A 16,693-nucleotide genomic window follows, 5' to 3' on the forward strand; every position below is an offset into this window, starting at 1 on the left:
TCCAGGTGGCCTAAGGGTACCTTTAGCGAGCGAAAAGGAGCTGGTGAAAGGTCTGGGGTACCAAGGTATTTTCAGCAGCAAAGACATGCAAAAGCGGGACAGCAGCTCAGCCCGGGGCTGCCGCAGTCCCGCCGCGGCCTTTAAAGGCCCACCACGTGGCCGCGCTGCCGGCCGGGGTCCGGGGGCGGTGTCCCGGCTGCGCCTGCGCACTGCCTGGCAGAGGAGTACGAGTTCCGAGAAAAGGCGCCGGGAGAGGAAGGCAAGGTTGATCTGGGTGGGCGGACGTGGGAGGAGTCGGCTCCTTATGCAAATCACAGCGGCTCGCATGGACTGGGGGGCGGAGCTTGCGATGCAAAGTAGGTCCCCCTTTGGAAGCGCGAGGTGGGCGGGCCCCGCAACCCTCGGCCTCTTTTCCGCGAGTCCCTGACGTCGCCGACGTCTCGTTTAAAAGCGGCCGCGCAGGCGCAGTGAGCCGAAATGCGAACTTAGGCTGTTACACAACTGCTGGGGTCCGCTCTCGCCGCCCGCCCGGCAGTCAGTCAGCGTCGCCGCCGCTGTCGCCGTCTCGGCCGTTCCGGGAGTCTCAGGCCCGCAGCCGCCGCCGCTTACCCGCGCCTCCGGAAGCTTCCGGGAGCCCCCGTCCACCCGCACAGGCCGGTCCCGACCGTCTGCGCCGCCTCGGGGCCCCTCGCCGCCTGCCGCGCTCGCAGCTCCGGCCGACATGAGTGGGGACCATCTCCACAACGATTCCCAGGTACGGCTCGGCCGAGTCCTCCCGGCGCCCCAGCCCCGCCCCGGCCCTCCGCGACCCCCGGCCCAGGCCCCAGCCCCGGCCCGGCCGCTGTGACAGGCCGGAGCCCCCAGCCAGAGGCGGCCGGCCGGCGGAGCTGAGCGCCCTAGGCCTCGCGCGAAAGCCGCGAAGTTACACACTGGGTGGATGGTTGCCCCTTACGGCCGTTCCCGGGGCCCCCTTATCCCCGGGGCTCAGGGTGGACTAGGCCCCCGGCCCCGCGCGCTCGCCTCCCGCGGGGTGAAAGGAGCCTGTTTGTTCATAGTCCCTCGTTTTCTCTCTCCAGATTGAAGCGGATTTCCGATTGAATGGTGAGTGTGCCCCCCGCCCCGACCCCGGGTCCCCCAGCTGCCGGCCGCCTACCCCGCGCCGGGCCGGAGCCGGGCAGAGGACAGACATGGCGTCCCAGAGACTAAGTCCCGGCTCCTCGCTCACCGGCCCCATTGTTCCCATCGGGCCGCCTCTGGACCCCCTTTCCGGGCACCCCAGCCCCCCCAGATCGCGGCCATCCCAAGAGGGGGCAACGGAGACCCGGCGTCGCCCGCCGCCGGGCTTCGGGCAGCCTTTCCCGGCCCGGATTCCTCCCGGGAAAGTCGCCTTGTCGACAGTCGGGACTTAGTCTCTGCGCCATTTTCTTTTTCTCTCTCCTCTCCTTTCTGTGCCTGTGTCTCTTTCTCTCCCTCCCTCGGCTCCTTCCTTGAGCTGCCCAGAAAGAGCTTTCTGCAGAGCAAAGCCGTATAAATCACAGACCTCACCAGAGAGGGAAGGGTGGCAGACGGGATTGTTACTCGTTTTTCCAAGGAGAACTTTATTTTGGGGGTTATTCCCTTTCTGCTGCTTGTTTGTTTCCTTTTCTGTTTTCCAGAATGAAAGATACCCTTCGGCAACTGTTGATTTGTGGGGGGTGGGGAGTGGGGGTGTAAGATGTTTATGAGGGGAAGTAGGGCTCTAAAACTAAAGCCACCCTTTGTGGAGTTGATCATATTTTGAGGTTGTTTTTCCCAACTTGTGTTCTTTGCAAAGGTAGTAGTAGTACCTCCCTTCAGAAAGTTTGCAAGTTCTCTGTGGGCCTTCCAATGTACATGTTTGACTCGGGCATATGGATTAAAAAAAATAATAAAAAAAGTATTCCTGACTAGAACTTTTCCTGGTGGCTGAGGTTCCTAATACACTGTTTTGTTTTTGTTTTTTTGTTTTTTTGTTTGTTTTTTTTTAAGCCGCGGCTTAGTGTACTTGTCAGGAGGAAAGGTTGTTGAGCCTCTCCTCTGGACCTGGTGTATTGGCCTTTTCTTTTGGGCTGTGGGGAAGAAAAAAAAAAGATTTTATTTATTGAAACAGTAGCCAGCACCCACCCCTGTTTCCTGTTCTTTTTCAGAAGCCCGCTGTTTTTCAGGAATTAAGAGCTAGCTTGCTTTTCCCAGATCTCTACGTTTTTGACCCCTTTTCAGCCAAATTAAGGCATTTATTCTTTGAGTATTTCCACTTCAGTTATTCAGTGAAGATTCCCCCCAATAAAAAGCCCACCCTGTGGGCTTTTCAACAGTCTTTTTGAAGGAGAAGGTATCCTCTGTAGTGTGCTGGGAATTCCCACTGATTCTGATGGTACATAATCCTGCTCAATTGAATTCGGGTTCCGGGAACCTCTCCAATGGGAGAAGCTGATGAGTAGGTTTTTTGATGTTGTAATCAGCAGTCCATCGTGTTAGCCTGCTCTACTGAGAGCAGTCCTGTGTTCAGATTTGTAGTGGGGCATCTAACAAGAGATGTGACTCTGCTAGGAAGAAGTGTGGTTAAAGTGTAACATTTCTTGAGCACCTAATATGTGCCAAACTGTGTGTAGTGCTAGAGCTGAACCTTTGGTCACAATGCTTCTCAGCCTCAATCTAGTCTATTGGGAGAGACATAAATTAGTTAATTATAAGGTAGGTGCTGAGGTGTATGTACACCCAAAATGCTTTGAGAAACTAGGGGACTTAATTTTGTCTGCGCGTGGGGAAATTTCTCAGAGGAGGTGACTTCTGAGGTGAGTGTTGTGCAAGACTAGGTGGTGAGTGTCAGGAGTTGGAGTATTTCTTAACTATGTTTAGCTAACCTGTCAGGATTTTAAAAGGGTGATGAGTCCCCTGCAGTTGAGAAAACTGCAAAAAGTAATAGATGTTTCTTTGGGACGTGGGAGCAAAGAAAGGGTGTGGCAGATGAGGATATAAAGCGTCCTTTTTACCTCTCTTGGAGGAAGGTAGGAGCTTAACCCAGGAAAAGTGTTCTTTTGACTTTAAGATTCAGCTGAGTCGGTCGTGTATTTAGTAAGGAAGAAAAGTTTAGTCCTTTCTCTTCAGAAAATTAATCTCCATGGTTCTCACTTAAATTATGCAAAGGAATTATTGAATATGTGATGATTGTAGGTTGCGTAGATTATTGATCTTTGATGCCATTTTTATAGAAACCGAAGTAAACTGAGTATATTGACTTTTAGAATGTGATCATTTGTAATTGCAGTAATTGTTAATATTTATTGAATACTTAGTGTCTGCCTGGCGCAACCTCCCAGTCTTTCCATGGGTTGCCTAATTTGATTTAATCCTCGAAGGACCCTATGAGTTAAGTACTATTAACTCTATTTTACAGATGAGGAAACTGAGGTTTAGGTATGTTTATTAGCTTGCTCACAGGCAGGTGAGTCTGGCATTCCAAAGCTCCCAAGCTTAGCCAGTATGCTATATATATATATGATTGAAGTATGAGAAAATTAAAAGCTGCACATCTCTACTTTCTTACAAAGCTGATAAATATGAGAGGGAAGGGTTTGTTTGTTATCTGCTTACTTTTTAACTAAAGCTACTTCTTCAAGAGAAAAAGCACTTTTAACTGCCTCTCCACCATCCTAAGTGTCTGACACTGGAGTAATGATTTTTGCAGATATTGTCTAGAAGAAAGATGTAATGTTAGTAACTATGTGCTTGCTCTATTAACTAATACCCTGGTAAGCAGTGATTAATATATGCAACTATGAAAGACAGTTTTTAAAAAATAAAAATGTGATTAATGATACTCAGACATGTCATTATTGATCTTTGTATTAAGAAGAGTTTGCTTAAACATGATCTTAAGTGGACTTAACCCAACTTACAGATTAACTGTGCAAGTTCATATATGCAAACGTCCCTCATTCTGCTTGCCCTCATCCCTTAAGATCTAAAAGACTTTTTGCGCTTTTGAGCTCATTCTTTACAGCAATTAAAACTGTTGCTCTTCGTTTAGAATTTAGAACGTTCTGACCCATACTCAACTGCTAGGAAAAATCTGTAACTTGTGAAGCACGTTTGTATTTAAAGTATTGATAGTGAGCTTGGAGTTTCAGGAGCAGAAACTGTACATAATCTTTTACCTACCTCTTTCCTTTCTAAGTGTTGGTAGCACTAACCATAGTGGGGCTGAGTCATTATTACAGTACTGTGCAGACTGCCGAGCTATCTGTGGAGTTGATAATGGTAACGTCATGTTGGGGTTTAGTGATCCTTCTGCTGTTTCAAGGACTTGCCTCTCTACTGTGGATTTGTGGGGTTCCTCCCTCCCAGGGATGAGCAAAGTATAAGGCTTAATTAAATTAGTGACTAGTTAGTCTAATGTTATATGGGATCATAGTTTGACATCCTGTTGTTTTGATTCTGGTTAGCTTAATGGATTCAGGTTGTATGGAGGAATTAAATATAAATTGTTTCTGATGGTAACAAATAGTTATATTTCTGTGTGTTAGTTGCAGATTGAGGTGGGAAGATTGATGATGTGTCTATCTGGAAATTCCCATCACATTTTAAAAACTGCAAACTGATGGTACCTTCAAATGAAATCTGGCACATCTTCCTGCCCAATCCAGAAACACTTAAAACATCGGGCTCTGGTGTTTTCTCTTCCTTCTACAACCAAACTCCTTGGGGCATCTTTTCATAATTAGTGACTGCTGTGGACTCTTTATACTACACTTAGACATGAAATAAAATTGCTTGTCAACATGTGCTTTTTCGATTACTAGCATATCAGAGTTATCAAACAAATTTTAGATTCAGATGTTTCTGGTAAAACTAGAATGTCTAGGAGTTATTAAAGAAACAGAAATACCTCATAGTTTGAAAGGTGAAAACTAGGTGATATTGATGTCTCCAGCTCATACTTTTCTTTGGTAAGTAGATAAAATGGAAAGTAGAAATCCAGAGTTAGTTCCCAAATCTCATTTTAACCAATAGCAGCAAAAAAAAAAAAAAAAAAGAATTGTCTAGCTTTTTTCTTTAACAAACATCAGCATAAAAATGAGGAATTGTGAGAGTTTGAAAGAGTGATTCATTAATTTGTTCTGGGTCTTAGTAAATTGGTATCCATTCATACAGTATACAAGAACCAGGGATTCTTAACATGTCTTAAATCTTATATTCCAAAATTAGGCCATTGGGATTTTTTTTTTTTTTTAAAGATTTTATTTATTGATTTGACAGACAGAGATGACAAGTAGGCAGACAGGCAGGCAGAGAGAGAGAGGAGGAAGCAGGCTCCCCGCTGAGCAGAGAGCCCGATGTGGGGCTCGATCCCAGGACCCTGAGATCATGACCTGAGCCGAAGGCAGAGGCTTCAACCCACTGAGCCACCCAGGCGCCCCGGCCATTGGGATTTTTTGATTGTTTCTTTTCAGCATGGGGGACGGATGCAAAAACTGTCAGCCTTTTAAATCTAAATGTTTGAGAAAGGTTTGTGTGTATGTTAATTATAGTAACAGTTATTCTCTACTGGTAAGGGTATGGGAAGCGATTCTTTTGTACTTTATGGATAGGTTTCATTTTAAGGAGCCTTTGGATTATAATGAAATTGTGTGTGTTATTTCATATTAGTTGGGTATGAATGCATATATATGTTATGGGTCTTTAACAAAATTTTGCCGTACTTGCAGTGCAAAATAAAACTAATTTTCCTGAAACCCGAAGTTCTTACCACAGAAGTATGTTTTTGTGAGGGGTTTCATACTTACCATGTGAAACCATGTTGAACTCCAGTGAAGTTTTGGCTTTATTTGGAAAAATGGATTAAAATGTAATTGTTTAGTTTTGAATGAGGCTAAGGAAATGCTTTAAATGAATATTTGATGTGGGACCCTGAGATTTAAAAAAAAAAAAAAAAGCCCTTTGGAAGAATGTTAAAATATAGTCAATTCATTGCACTTGTATGGGGGAGAGTCAGTTGAGTGACTTTTTCTGTGTCCTGTGTTTTAGATAATCTCCTTAATTATTTTGAACATTAACTTTGCATAATAAGGGCATTTGGGCAAACTGTTGAGAATATGGCTTCTTAAGGTAAAAAGGTTGGGATGGGAGAAGTTCCTAACTGGCCTTTAAGATGTGAATGAGGTATTGTGTTTAAAAGGAAGTTTTCAGATTGTGTTTGAACTTTGAGTAGTAAGAGTTGGAACAAGTCTTTTCTCTGTATTTCCATGCCTTTTATATGAATTTTGAGATACAGCCTTCCTTTCTGTGGCTCCAGGCCAGTTACTGATGTAGGAAATCTAACAAGGCAAGGAATAATTAGCATTTCACCACCAGCCCCCCCCCCCCCAACCTGCCTATCTTCGTGTGTGTTGTATGCTCTGAGTTGATAGCACCAATGCCTGGGTACTGTTGAGGGGGATAAAGATTGGGGGAGGGGGGGGCGGGTATCTTGGTAGCCTAGGCTTTATTATTAAGTGGGAAAAAGCTTGTAAAATATGTTAGATATTAATGGTATTTTTGGTAGGGCTATAGGAAATGATAGTTTGCTGAAATAGTTGCAAATGGATATTGTTTAACGTGATTTTTTATTCTGTATGTTCAAGAAAGAGTCTTAAGTATTTTTCATACTGGGAGAGAAGTGATTTTACTGATTATCTCAAGTATGTCTTTATAGTTTGTAATACCATCAAGCTGGAACCCTATTTATCTACCTTTATCTGTCATTTATTTAGTCTCTAAATTTTAGTAGAGAAAGAAACTAAGGGAGAAAGACAGCTTAAGGTTTAAATTTCTTTTTTGGATGGTATTCATTTTCAGTTTGTTGGCTTAAATTTTTATATCTATTCAGTTATCTCCCTGCTTGCTGCCTTTACCTTTGTGTACTGTTATTGAGAATTTTCCTGAATTTATAGTAGATATTTTTATTTACATCTCCCTCATGCCCTCTCCTTTAGATTTAGGGTAAAGATGTATCTCTACTAGGCTGTTAATTTCCCTCTGAGTCTTTGAAGTTAACTTTGTTTCTGTAGACTTAAGGACCCAGAGAACTCCCATTCATTAGCATTCCTGAGATACCCCTAGATAGACTCCCAACAAAAGGTGTTAAAGCAGTCAGCATTATGGGGGTCTTTAATTCTCTTGGTCTTTCTTGTTGAGAACAAGTTTCATAGATCCCTGGGTATTCTGACATTTTCCTATGTTTTAAGAACAAAAATCTGCCAACTCTTGGACTCCGTATTCTTTGTATTTTTTCTTAGCACAGTCTAGCAAAGATAGATGCCTGGGATCTTGTCTTGGAGGAGATATCCTTGGCTATTTGGAGTTTATCCCCCCGCCCCCCACACCCCAGATGCTTTAAGTGAAGGTTAGTCCTACGATAGAGTACACTAGAAATGTACTCTTTTGCCACTTCTTTAAAGTCCATATTTTAATCTTGTTGCTGTAAAAGAATGCCCAGATTGATAAAGGTTTATAAACAGAATACCGGTTGGGCAGAAGACATAAACCTAGCAGGTTTCGGGATGAGTAAATTAGGGGATCTCATTGGCTAAGACCTCTTACTTTATCCAGCTCCTATAAGGTAGCCTCTTCATTTGTACTCTGTTACCTGATCTCTTGCTACAGAGTAGAAGGGGAAGTGGGAGGAAAGGAACAAATTTTGAGAGCTTAGTAGACATCACATTTTTGTATTAATTAAATCTAAATTTAATGGGAATAGTAGAGATTGCATAGGTTTATGGGTGAACCTGAGACCAAGAAAGGAAAACTTTGCCATTTACACCTTCTCAGCTCCCCTTAGCATCCTGCCTGGTCTAGATTCCAGAAATCCCAGACTATAATTGGTAAGCTTCTAGTGAGAGATGTCACAGCCTGCCCTTAATTATGTGCTGGTAGAGATAGTTAAGACCCCTGGCATCTGGGGAGCTAGGTCTTAAAAGAGATGCTTTGGAGGTAAGGCTGGAACCAGATTGATATTAAAGGGTAAAAGTGATGAAGAGGGAGGCTGTGGGAAGATAATGATCTTGAGCAGCTGTGGTAAGTAGAAAATTGGAGTAGAAAAATCTAAATAAGTCCCTATTCTTAGTAAGAAACTTAACTCTGGCTGTTAAAGCTTGTTTTGTCATGTATAGATGGGGATGATATTTCTATGCTTCACCAACTATTGAAATTTAATTAAGTATATAGAGAGCCTCTTTTTTTTTTTTTTTAAAGATTGTATTTATTTGACATCACAAGTAGGCAGAGAGGCAGGCGGAGAAAGAGGAGGAGGCAGGCTTCCCAACTAGCAGAGAGGCCCGAAGCGGGCTCCATCCCAGGACCCTGTGACCATGGCCCAAGCGAAAGGCAGATGCTTAACCCACTGAGCCACCCAGGTGCCGCTATAGAGAGCCTCTTTGCCCACATTTTAAAATTTAAACTTCGGTCAGACAGCTTCTATTCTGAAATGGATCTTCATTTTGAATGTTAGGATTCAGGTATGATGTTGGTGGCTCCTTCCTTCACTAGTATTCCCTGATAACGTTTTAAATTTTCTGACAGTTACATAGTGAACAGTAGCATATAACTAGAGTTGGTTGAGTCTTTACCTCCATAAACTTCACAACCATACACTGATCTCTTCTGATTATTTAACAACCACTATAAAAGGAAAGGTGTTATCTGTATCTAGGTTTAGGCTAAGAAGGAGCCAAATGTGTACGTGGTTCCCATTTTTCTAAGTATAAGAATAAGACAAGATTGTCATTGCTGAAAGAGCTTCTTTTTCTGAGGGGATGGGCTTAGAAATGAAGAAACTATATTGCTGTGGCTAATTTCTCAGCCTTTTAGTAGAACTATGGATTTTCTCTTAAAGATACAGAACTTATATGTGAATTATATCTCAGTTTTAAAAAAGGTACCCAGAACTTTGTCTTTATTAGATGCATTTAGTAAGTGAAATGCCAAGTTCATTATTTGTAATTTTTTATTTAAACGACAGAACTCAGTATGTCTTGTGTTACCATGTTTTTTTAAAGGCCACTATTGTCTTCTCCCCCTAAAAAATATTTATTTTTTCCCTCCAAAACAGTTTTTAAAAAAGATTTTATTTATATATTTGACAGAGATCACAAGTAGGAAGAGAGGCAGGCTGGGGGTGGAGGGGTGGGAAGCAGGCTCCTTGTTGAGCAGAGAACCTGATGCGGGGCTTAATCACAGGACCCTGGGATCATGACCTGAGCTGAAGGCAGAGGCTTTAACCCACTGAGCCACCCCGTGCCCCACTCCAAAACATCTTTTTTTTTTCTTTTCAAAGATTTTATTTATTTATTTGACAGAGAGAGATCACAAGTAGGCAGAGAGGCAGGCAGAGACAGAGGAGAAAGCAGAGAGCCCAACTCGGGGCTCGATCCCAGGACCCTGGGACCACGACCCGAGCCGAAGGCAGAGGCCTTAACCCACTGAGCCACCCAGGCACCCCATCCTCCAAAACATTTCTAAACTGTGAAGTCTCAAAGCATCTGAGAGTTACCTTAATTTTTCATTGATTTATATATTGCTTAAAGGGACCAACTCAACTTCTGTGAAATAGTAATTCTTGGCAACAAGAATGCCTTAAATAATAAAGCTTAGGAATAAGAATTTAAATGGGGAACTCCATGTTAGTAGTTACACATGAGTATAGGCATTTGGGAGATTTCATGAAAAAATTTGGTAAGCAGAAATTTCAGTAATGGCTCATAAGTCTAGCTAATGGTGAGTGCTCCTTAAAAGAAAAATAAGCCAAAATCATTTGTGGGATATGTTTACTAATGTCCATTAGATTAAGCGGGTGGATCTTAGTAGATACACCTTTGATCAGAAGGATTATCATAGCAGCATCACAACAGGAGCAGACTTCAAACACAGTATTCACTTAAAGGTTGGGTAGTGAAAATAATTTCAAAATTGGGTCTAATTTTAAAGAATCTTCAAAGGTAAAGTTTTCTAAAGATAAACATCTCAGGAATAATATGGTTTGTAAAGTATACGGAGAAAAATATCTTGCAGAAAAGTGATTATTTAATAGTGCATGGCTATATTGCCCTCATTTTGTGAGAATGTCCAAAATTGAATTTAAAGTCTTCAGAACTTAGGCCTCTTTCTCCTCTTTTTTCTCTGATTCAGAATGTGAATGGTCGCATGCGTGTTTTTGTGTCAGTGTATGTGTGTGTCCCTGTCCGTGTGTGTGTCCCAGCCAAATCAATCATGATAGAGTGGAGGAGACAGATACTGAGTCAGGGAGATTTGAATTTGAGTTCTTGTGCTTCTGCTCAGTAGCAAGAAGTTAATCTCCAAGCCTTAGTTCTTTACCTGTAAACTAGGTCTAATACTTAACTCACAAGATTGAGGATTAAAGAGCATGTGAGGATCACTGTCGGAAAGGTGGAGCTTAGTACAGAATTTTGAGTTCCTTGCCAATCCTTAAAAATAAATAAATAAATAAATATATATATAAATAAACCTTTTTCAGAGATTGCTTTTTTAGTTTTAGTTTTTGTTTTTAATTTATTCATATGACAGCACATGCAGGGGGAGCAGAGGGAGAGGGAGAAACAGGCTCCCTGCTCACCAAGAAGCCCAACACAGGATCCTGGGATCCTACCTCAGCTGAAGGCAGATGCTTAACTGACTGAGCCATCCAGGTGCCCTGCTTTTTTAGTCTTTCGTACAAAGGGAACGACTTTAATTTTTGAATTTGTGTATTGTGAGATTTTACCCAAGGGAGAGGGTCACTAGGGAGCTTTGAATATGATAACTGTTGCTGTGGATCCAGACGGGGGAGGCTCAAGATGGGTAAGACTTTGTGACTGTGTACAAACCACTTTGTTTCTCACATTTAAATTACAGTTTAAGAGTCTTTGGCAGCCAGTAACTTTTCCCCGTTTGCACTTGGGATGGTGTAATATTTATAGATCTACTCAGGAAAATAAAAAATTTCATGTTTAATTGCAAATGGAAAATATAAGCTGCCATATTTATTCATTCAAACATTGAGAAAGTAAATACCAGTAACGACTAGATCTAGATCAACAAGACAAGTCCATATGGTTCCCAGAACAAACATTTTGAAGTTAGTACTTGCAGGTCTATAACTCACTTCCTCTGTTGATATTCCATATTTCACAGAGGCTCCTGACATACCAGACTGAATAGAGATGGAAGGTTCTTTCTAGCAGTTAATACTTTAAATCAGTGAAAGAGTGATGTCTCCATTCATTGCCAATCTAAAAGGTTTTTTGCTTGTTTGTTTTTTCCCTCCTTGCAAAAATTGGAAGCCTAGGACCTTATTTTAATTCCAAAGATATCCAAATTCTTAACTGTTCAAGGAAAAAAAATTCTTTTAGGATAACTTTAAGCTCATTAAGTTATTTCACCTAGAATAGAATTTCAAAGTACTGTGTATTTCCCATATCTTTCTGTATCAGCAGTATTACATAAGATTTAGAAAAGTAGTTTTCAGGTTTTCCTGAATAGGTAGATTTGTCAGTGACTAGAAATGTTCCAATTCGGTTTGAGAAAACATGTGACAATAGCTAATTCAAATATTTGCTTGAAATGGTTTAAATCCTTGAACTGAATTGCCTGAAATAGAGTATAAAATCACCATCTTCATAAATTTGAAGAACTAAAATCTTAAGAGATTAGACTCAGTACTTAAAGTCCTGGGAAACTAATTTTGTGGAGCAGTTTAAGTATATTAGTATTGTTACTGCTTCCAGTCCATGAAAGTGTCTTGATATGAAACCTGTTAAACTCCTCAGAGAAAGGTTCAGAGTATGTAGTGTTATTACTTAAAATGATTTGAATATGGAAAAGTAATCCAGACTAATGTTAGACTGAACATGCCTTATTATAATCAGTGGGTCTTCACAAGAATGAATGCAGTGTCACTAGTTCTTGCTGTTTAACATCAGAAATAAGGAAACAAGAGTCTTTCGGGGAATTGATCATACCTCAGGATCTGTTTCATAGTTTTTCATGGTTCCAGTTAACCAGGAAAGAAGACAAAAGCAGGGATGAAGAACATGTGTTGTCTAGTCTTTGTAACTGTTGGCTTCTTACATGACCTCCAGGCAGAAAGCTCTCTAAGGCTAGACGCCCCCATTCACCCTCCCCCAGCCCCAGCTCTGAGAGGTCTCTGGGTTAGTGTCCTCTGTGCATGTTCAGCTGGTGGTTGTTTGACCATAATTACTACTTTTTTCCCCCCTTAAAAATCAAATCACCTCCCTTCTCCCTTAAATGCAGTGTGATATAAAAATAGGAACTTCAGCAGAACTTTATAGTCCTTTACAAATGGTTACACCTTCCTAATTTCAGAATGTCGGGAAGGTTGTCTATTAGCAGAAGTATGGTTGTTTGCTCTGTAGAAAATTGGATTCTAGTGGGGCAAACAAGAAGCCAAACTTTTTCCTCTTTCCTGAAAATACTATAGAACTTCTTTAGGACTGGAGCTAATCTGTGGAATTTATGTCAGATAGTGTTTGTATTGAGCTCAAGTTTTTAGGGCAATAGTTTAAAGTTATAGTTCAATATGATTCAGTTGGATCCATAAGTGACTGAAAACAGTAGAAATGTTGGTATAAGATGACCAGATTATTGGGGTGCCTGGGGGGCTAAGTGGGTTAAGCCTCTGCCTTCAGCTCAGGTCATGATCCCAGGGTCCTGGGATCGAGCCCCGCATCAGGCTCTTTGCTCAGCGGGGAGCCTGCTTCCCCCTCTCTCTCTGCCTGCCTCTCTGCCTACTTGTGATCTCTCTCTCTCTCTGTCAAATAAATAAATAAAAATCTTTAAAAAAAATTTTTTTTAACTAAAAAAAGACTACCAGAATATTAAGCAGGATCCATACCGATGGCACATATGTAAATATGCATGTCAGTAGGTACTATTGTACAAAAGAGAAGCTAATTTTGTAAAGTACACTTACTGAAAACTTGACTAAGATTTAAAAAAATGTCCTTCTGGGGCCCCTGGGTGGCTCAGTTGTTAAGCGTCTGCATTCAGCTTGGGTCATGATCCCTGGGAGGCCCCCCTCCCCCAATCAGGCTCCCTGCTCAGTGTGAAGCCTGCTTCTCCCTCTCCCCCTCCCCCGCTTGTATCCCCCCCCCCCCGTCAAATAAATAAATAAAAATCTTTTTTTTTTTTTTTTAAAGGTCCTTCTGCAGCAGCTCTATCTTCCAGGAATAAAGTTCAGTGTGTATTCTTCTCCCACAAGTCTGCAGTCCTGTTTTGTTCTGTTCAAGTATTCCTTTTTACTCTGGAGTATCTCTTAGTCTTTAGAATTTGGTACAGTTTGCATAAGTATGCAAATGGCCCTTCTCCATTTTATGATTTATTTAGGAAGGCACTAAGTATTGTAAACTCCTTTTGGGATTAGCAACAGCTAATCCACATTGAAGGCATAGTTATGGATATTCCCCTTCCATTTTCCTGAAATCTGTCTGCAGTCCCAAGTCAGAAGCAACCACTTTTCTCTGGCTTTGAGCTTCTCTTGTCCTCTTCTTCCAATTTTTCATTCTGGACTGGAGAAATTTACATGTTTCGGTTATTTACGATGTATGAAGTGTAAAATAACACTATCTCATCCTGTATGGATAGTACAGATGCTTTCAACAAATGTTTTAATTATGAGCTGGGACCCCTCTCTCTTCTAGCCCATTAGCTGGTTGAAAATCAAGTGAGAAAAAGTGAGAACTCTGTCCTAAGTTTGCTTTCTTTTTAAGATTTTATTTTTAAGTAATCGTACACCCAGTGTGGGGCTCGAACTCACAACCCTGAGATCAAGAGTCACATACTCCACCAACAGCGAGTCAGGAATCCTACATTTTTGTTTGCAAGCTAATATGCTTAAGAATCTCCTGGGAGCACTTGGTAAAAAGACCTATTCCTAGGACTCTTAAGTTGATTCCTTAGTGGCACAGACTGAGATTTTATTTCATTCATTCATTCATTCATTCATTCATTTATTTATGTTTTAAAGAGTGAGAGCACTCAGGGATGGGGGTGGCCAGAGGGAGACAGAATGTTAAGTAGGTTCCATGCTAGGTGTGGAGGAGCTTGATCTCATATCATGACCCAAAGCCAAAGTCAGAAGAGTCAGACACTCAACTGACTGAGCCACCTAGCTACCCCAGAAATCTGCGTTTTTAAATATTTATTTAACAATCCCGGCTGATTCTGATTAATACAGCTGACCACAAATTATCTTTGGAGAAATTGAGCCATCTGGACTTCACTGTCTTACTTGACAAAGATGTGTGTGTGTTTTGCTTTGTTTGGTTAAGGTACTCTGTTGGTTAAGCTATTCAGTTTATGGTTGGTTTTGTTTTTGATTTTGAGGGACCAGAACAGTGTTTTTCAGTATATGTTTATAGAAGCTTGATATTTATCCTCAATATCTTCTGCCTTTCAGTGAGCATTTACCTAAATAGTAGAGATAGTTAACTGCTTTTGCAGCTGTTTTACTATGTATCTCATCAGAATCCTAATCCTTTCTCCTCCTTCATGTTTAACAAGCCATTATTTGATCCTGATGTCATCTTTTAGGATTGGGTGACTAAGTAGAGCACAAAGAGCAAGAGGTTGTTTTCATAGTGATATCCCTAGAATGGCTAAGGCAGAGCATTAATAGGTAAGTGGAGTTACTGGTACATTTTAGTGGTAGGCTGAAGATCTTATCTATGGCGGGTCACTACCTTTAGAGATTAAATTAGGGGTCTTTAGCTACTGATGGCACTGATTGACATGGGAGGATTTGAATGGAACAGTAGTTTTTATGTGTTTTCCTGATTAGCTTTGTCTAAGAACTTGTTGGAAATGCAAATTCTTGGGCTCATTCAGACTCTGAATAGGGTCTTAGTCAGTGATGTTTTAACAAGTCAGCCAGGTGATGTGATGCACACTAACGTTTCAGAACCAGTGGAATAAATTAAGTTTTGAAGTTCACCTTTTCCTGTTGAGCATCACATTTTTATTTTATATTTTTAGGTTTTTTTTTTTTTTTTTTTTTTGAGCCTCACATTTTTAGTAGGAATGAAAGAACGTGGACAAAAAGTCCACTTGCTTACCATTGAAATAGAGACTTCAGAGCTAGATAAACTTGGTTAGCTGGTGGCCCTAAGCAAGTTATAACTCTGGTCCTCGTTTCTCATCCATAAAAGTAGAGGGATAATAGCTATCTCAGAGTCCTATAAAAGAGCACCTAATAGTGTCTGGTACTACTATATCCCCAACATCAAATAATTGACAAAAATAAGATAAATATATCAAAATAAGCTTCTGGTCAATTATTTAGTCCTGACATACATATGAAACTTAGAACTAGTTTTGTAGTAATTAAACATCTCAAGCAGTTATTATTTGTTTTGTTGTGTTTTTGTTTTGTTGTGTTTTTTTACAAGGCCCATGGCTAGACCTCAGTTCTTGTTCAATTACTTATTCTTCCTTACAGTTTTGAAGTTGGAGTAATTCATAATTGGAGCATAAAAAGGAGCCTGTTACATGAATAGGACGAGAAAGGCTTCTGAAGAACATATATGTGTTCAGGCTTACTGTTTCTCCACCCAGTTGCCCAGAATATGGCCTGTGCATTTCAAGTACCATCAGTAGTGGTAACTCTAGGCCAAGAGGGCCCCTTAGTTGAATTAGTAATAGGATGCATGAGACAGTGCATCAACACCCTTGACTCCTATCTAGCCAAACAGGGTGTAGACTTGGGGGCATTTTGAGGCCCAGGCTCTGTTGAAAACAAGGGCGGCTTAGGTTGAGCTGTGGATGGATGTCTGTGTAGCATAGATTGGAGGTTTGTAGTCACTTTCACTATTTCCCAGGTATTAAGGGCTCACTTAATAGAAGCAAAGGAGGACAAGCCTGCAGGAATGGGCCTGTCCTAATTGAGCTGGCCTGAGAAGGTACATTTTCAGGTTAGACAAGTCCTTTTTTCCTTTCTGCCTCCTGGGAAAGAAGTAGCATTTTCGCTCCGGGATGTCCCCTGAAAACATGACTCACTGCTGAAGAGTATATGAAATGTAGATGTCCATTTTAAGGGTCTTGTAACAGGTTAATTACTCGGCGAGGCAGGAGTAAAACATTCTAACTTTGTCTTGTATTTAGAGAACAAATTGAGTTCGTTGAATAGGATTTGTTTGCCATACTTGTTTTTTTCTTTTTTAAGATTTTATTTGAGAGAGAGCGAGAGACAAAGATAGAGAGAATGCATGAGCAACTGGGGAGGAGAGAGAGAAGCATGCTTCCTGCTGAGCAGGGAGACCGATTCAGGGCTTGATCCCAGCACCCTGAGATCATGACCTGAGCAGAAAACAGTTGCTTAACTGACTGAGCCACCCAGGCGCCCCTGTTTGCCATACCTTGGATGCTTAAAATAATTGTACTATCTAGGTTTGACTTCTGCCTCAGTGGACTAATACCTTAGTTGAAATGTTCTCTGGGAAGCACTCATTGAGGCTCTGATTCTCCAGGGACTCTGTGCAAAAGTGGCCTGCTTTTGAGATTGCCATTTTAGCCAGGAAAACTTTTGGCTGGCCTTAAGGAATTACACAGCATAGTGCCTTGCCATGTAGGGTAAAGGTCCTTGACTGGCCTCCAGCAGGGGAGTTGGTGGTGGGGTGGAGAGTCAGGA

General features: G+C 41.4%; 1 protein-coding gene across 1 annotated transcript in view; it reads left to right on the forward strand.

Annotated features, from left to right (window-relative positions):
• The first annotated feature begins 451 nt into the window (after nt 1–451).
• The window catches only part of TOP1 (DNA topoisomerase I), a 97,740-nt gene continuing 81,498 nt past the window's right edge, over nt 452–16,693 (forward strand). Inside the window, exons 1-2 of the mRNA XM_004746432.3 lie at nt 452–754; nt 1,077–1,101. Coding sequence (XP_004746489.1) covers nt 722–754; nt 1,077–1,101 — 58 coding nt within the window. The 5' untranslated portion in view covers nt 452–721. The remainder of the gene's footprint in view (nt 755–1,076; nt 1,102–16,693) is intronic.

The sequence above is a fragment of the Mustela putorius genome, unplaced genomic scaffold, assembly GCF_011764305.1.
Source record: "Mustela putorius furo isolate JIRA1106 unplaced genomic scaffold, ASM1176430v1.1 tig00000743_pilon_pilon_pilon, whole genome shotgun sequence".
NCBI lineage: Eukaryota > Metazoa > Chordata > Mammalia > Carnivora > Mustelidae > Mustela > Mustela putorius.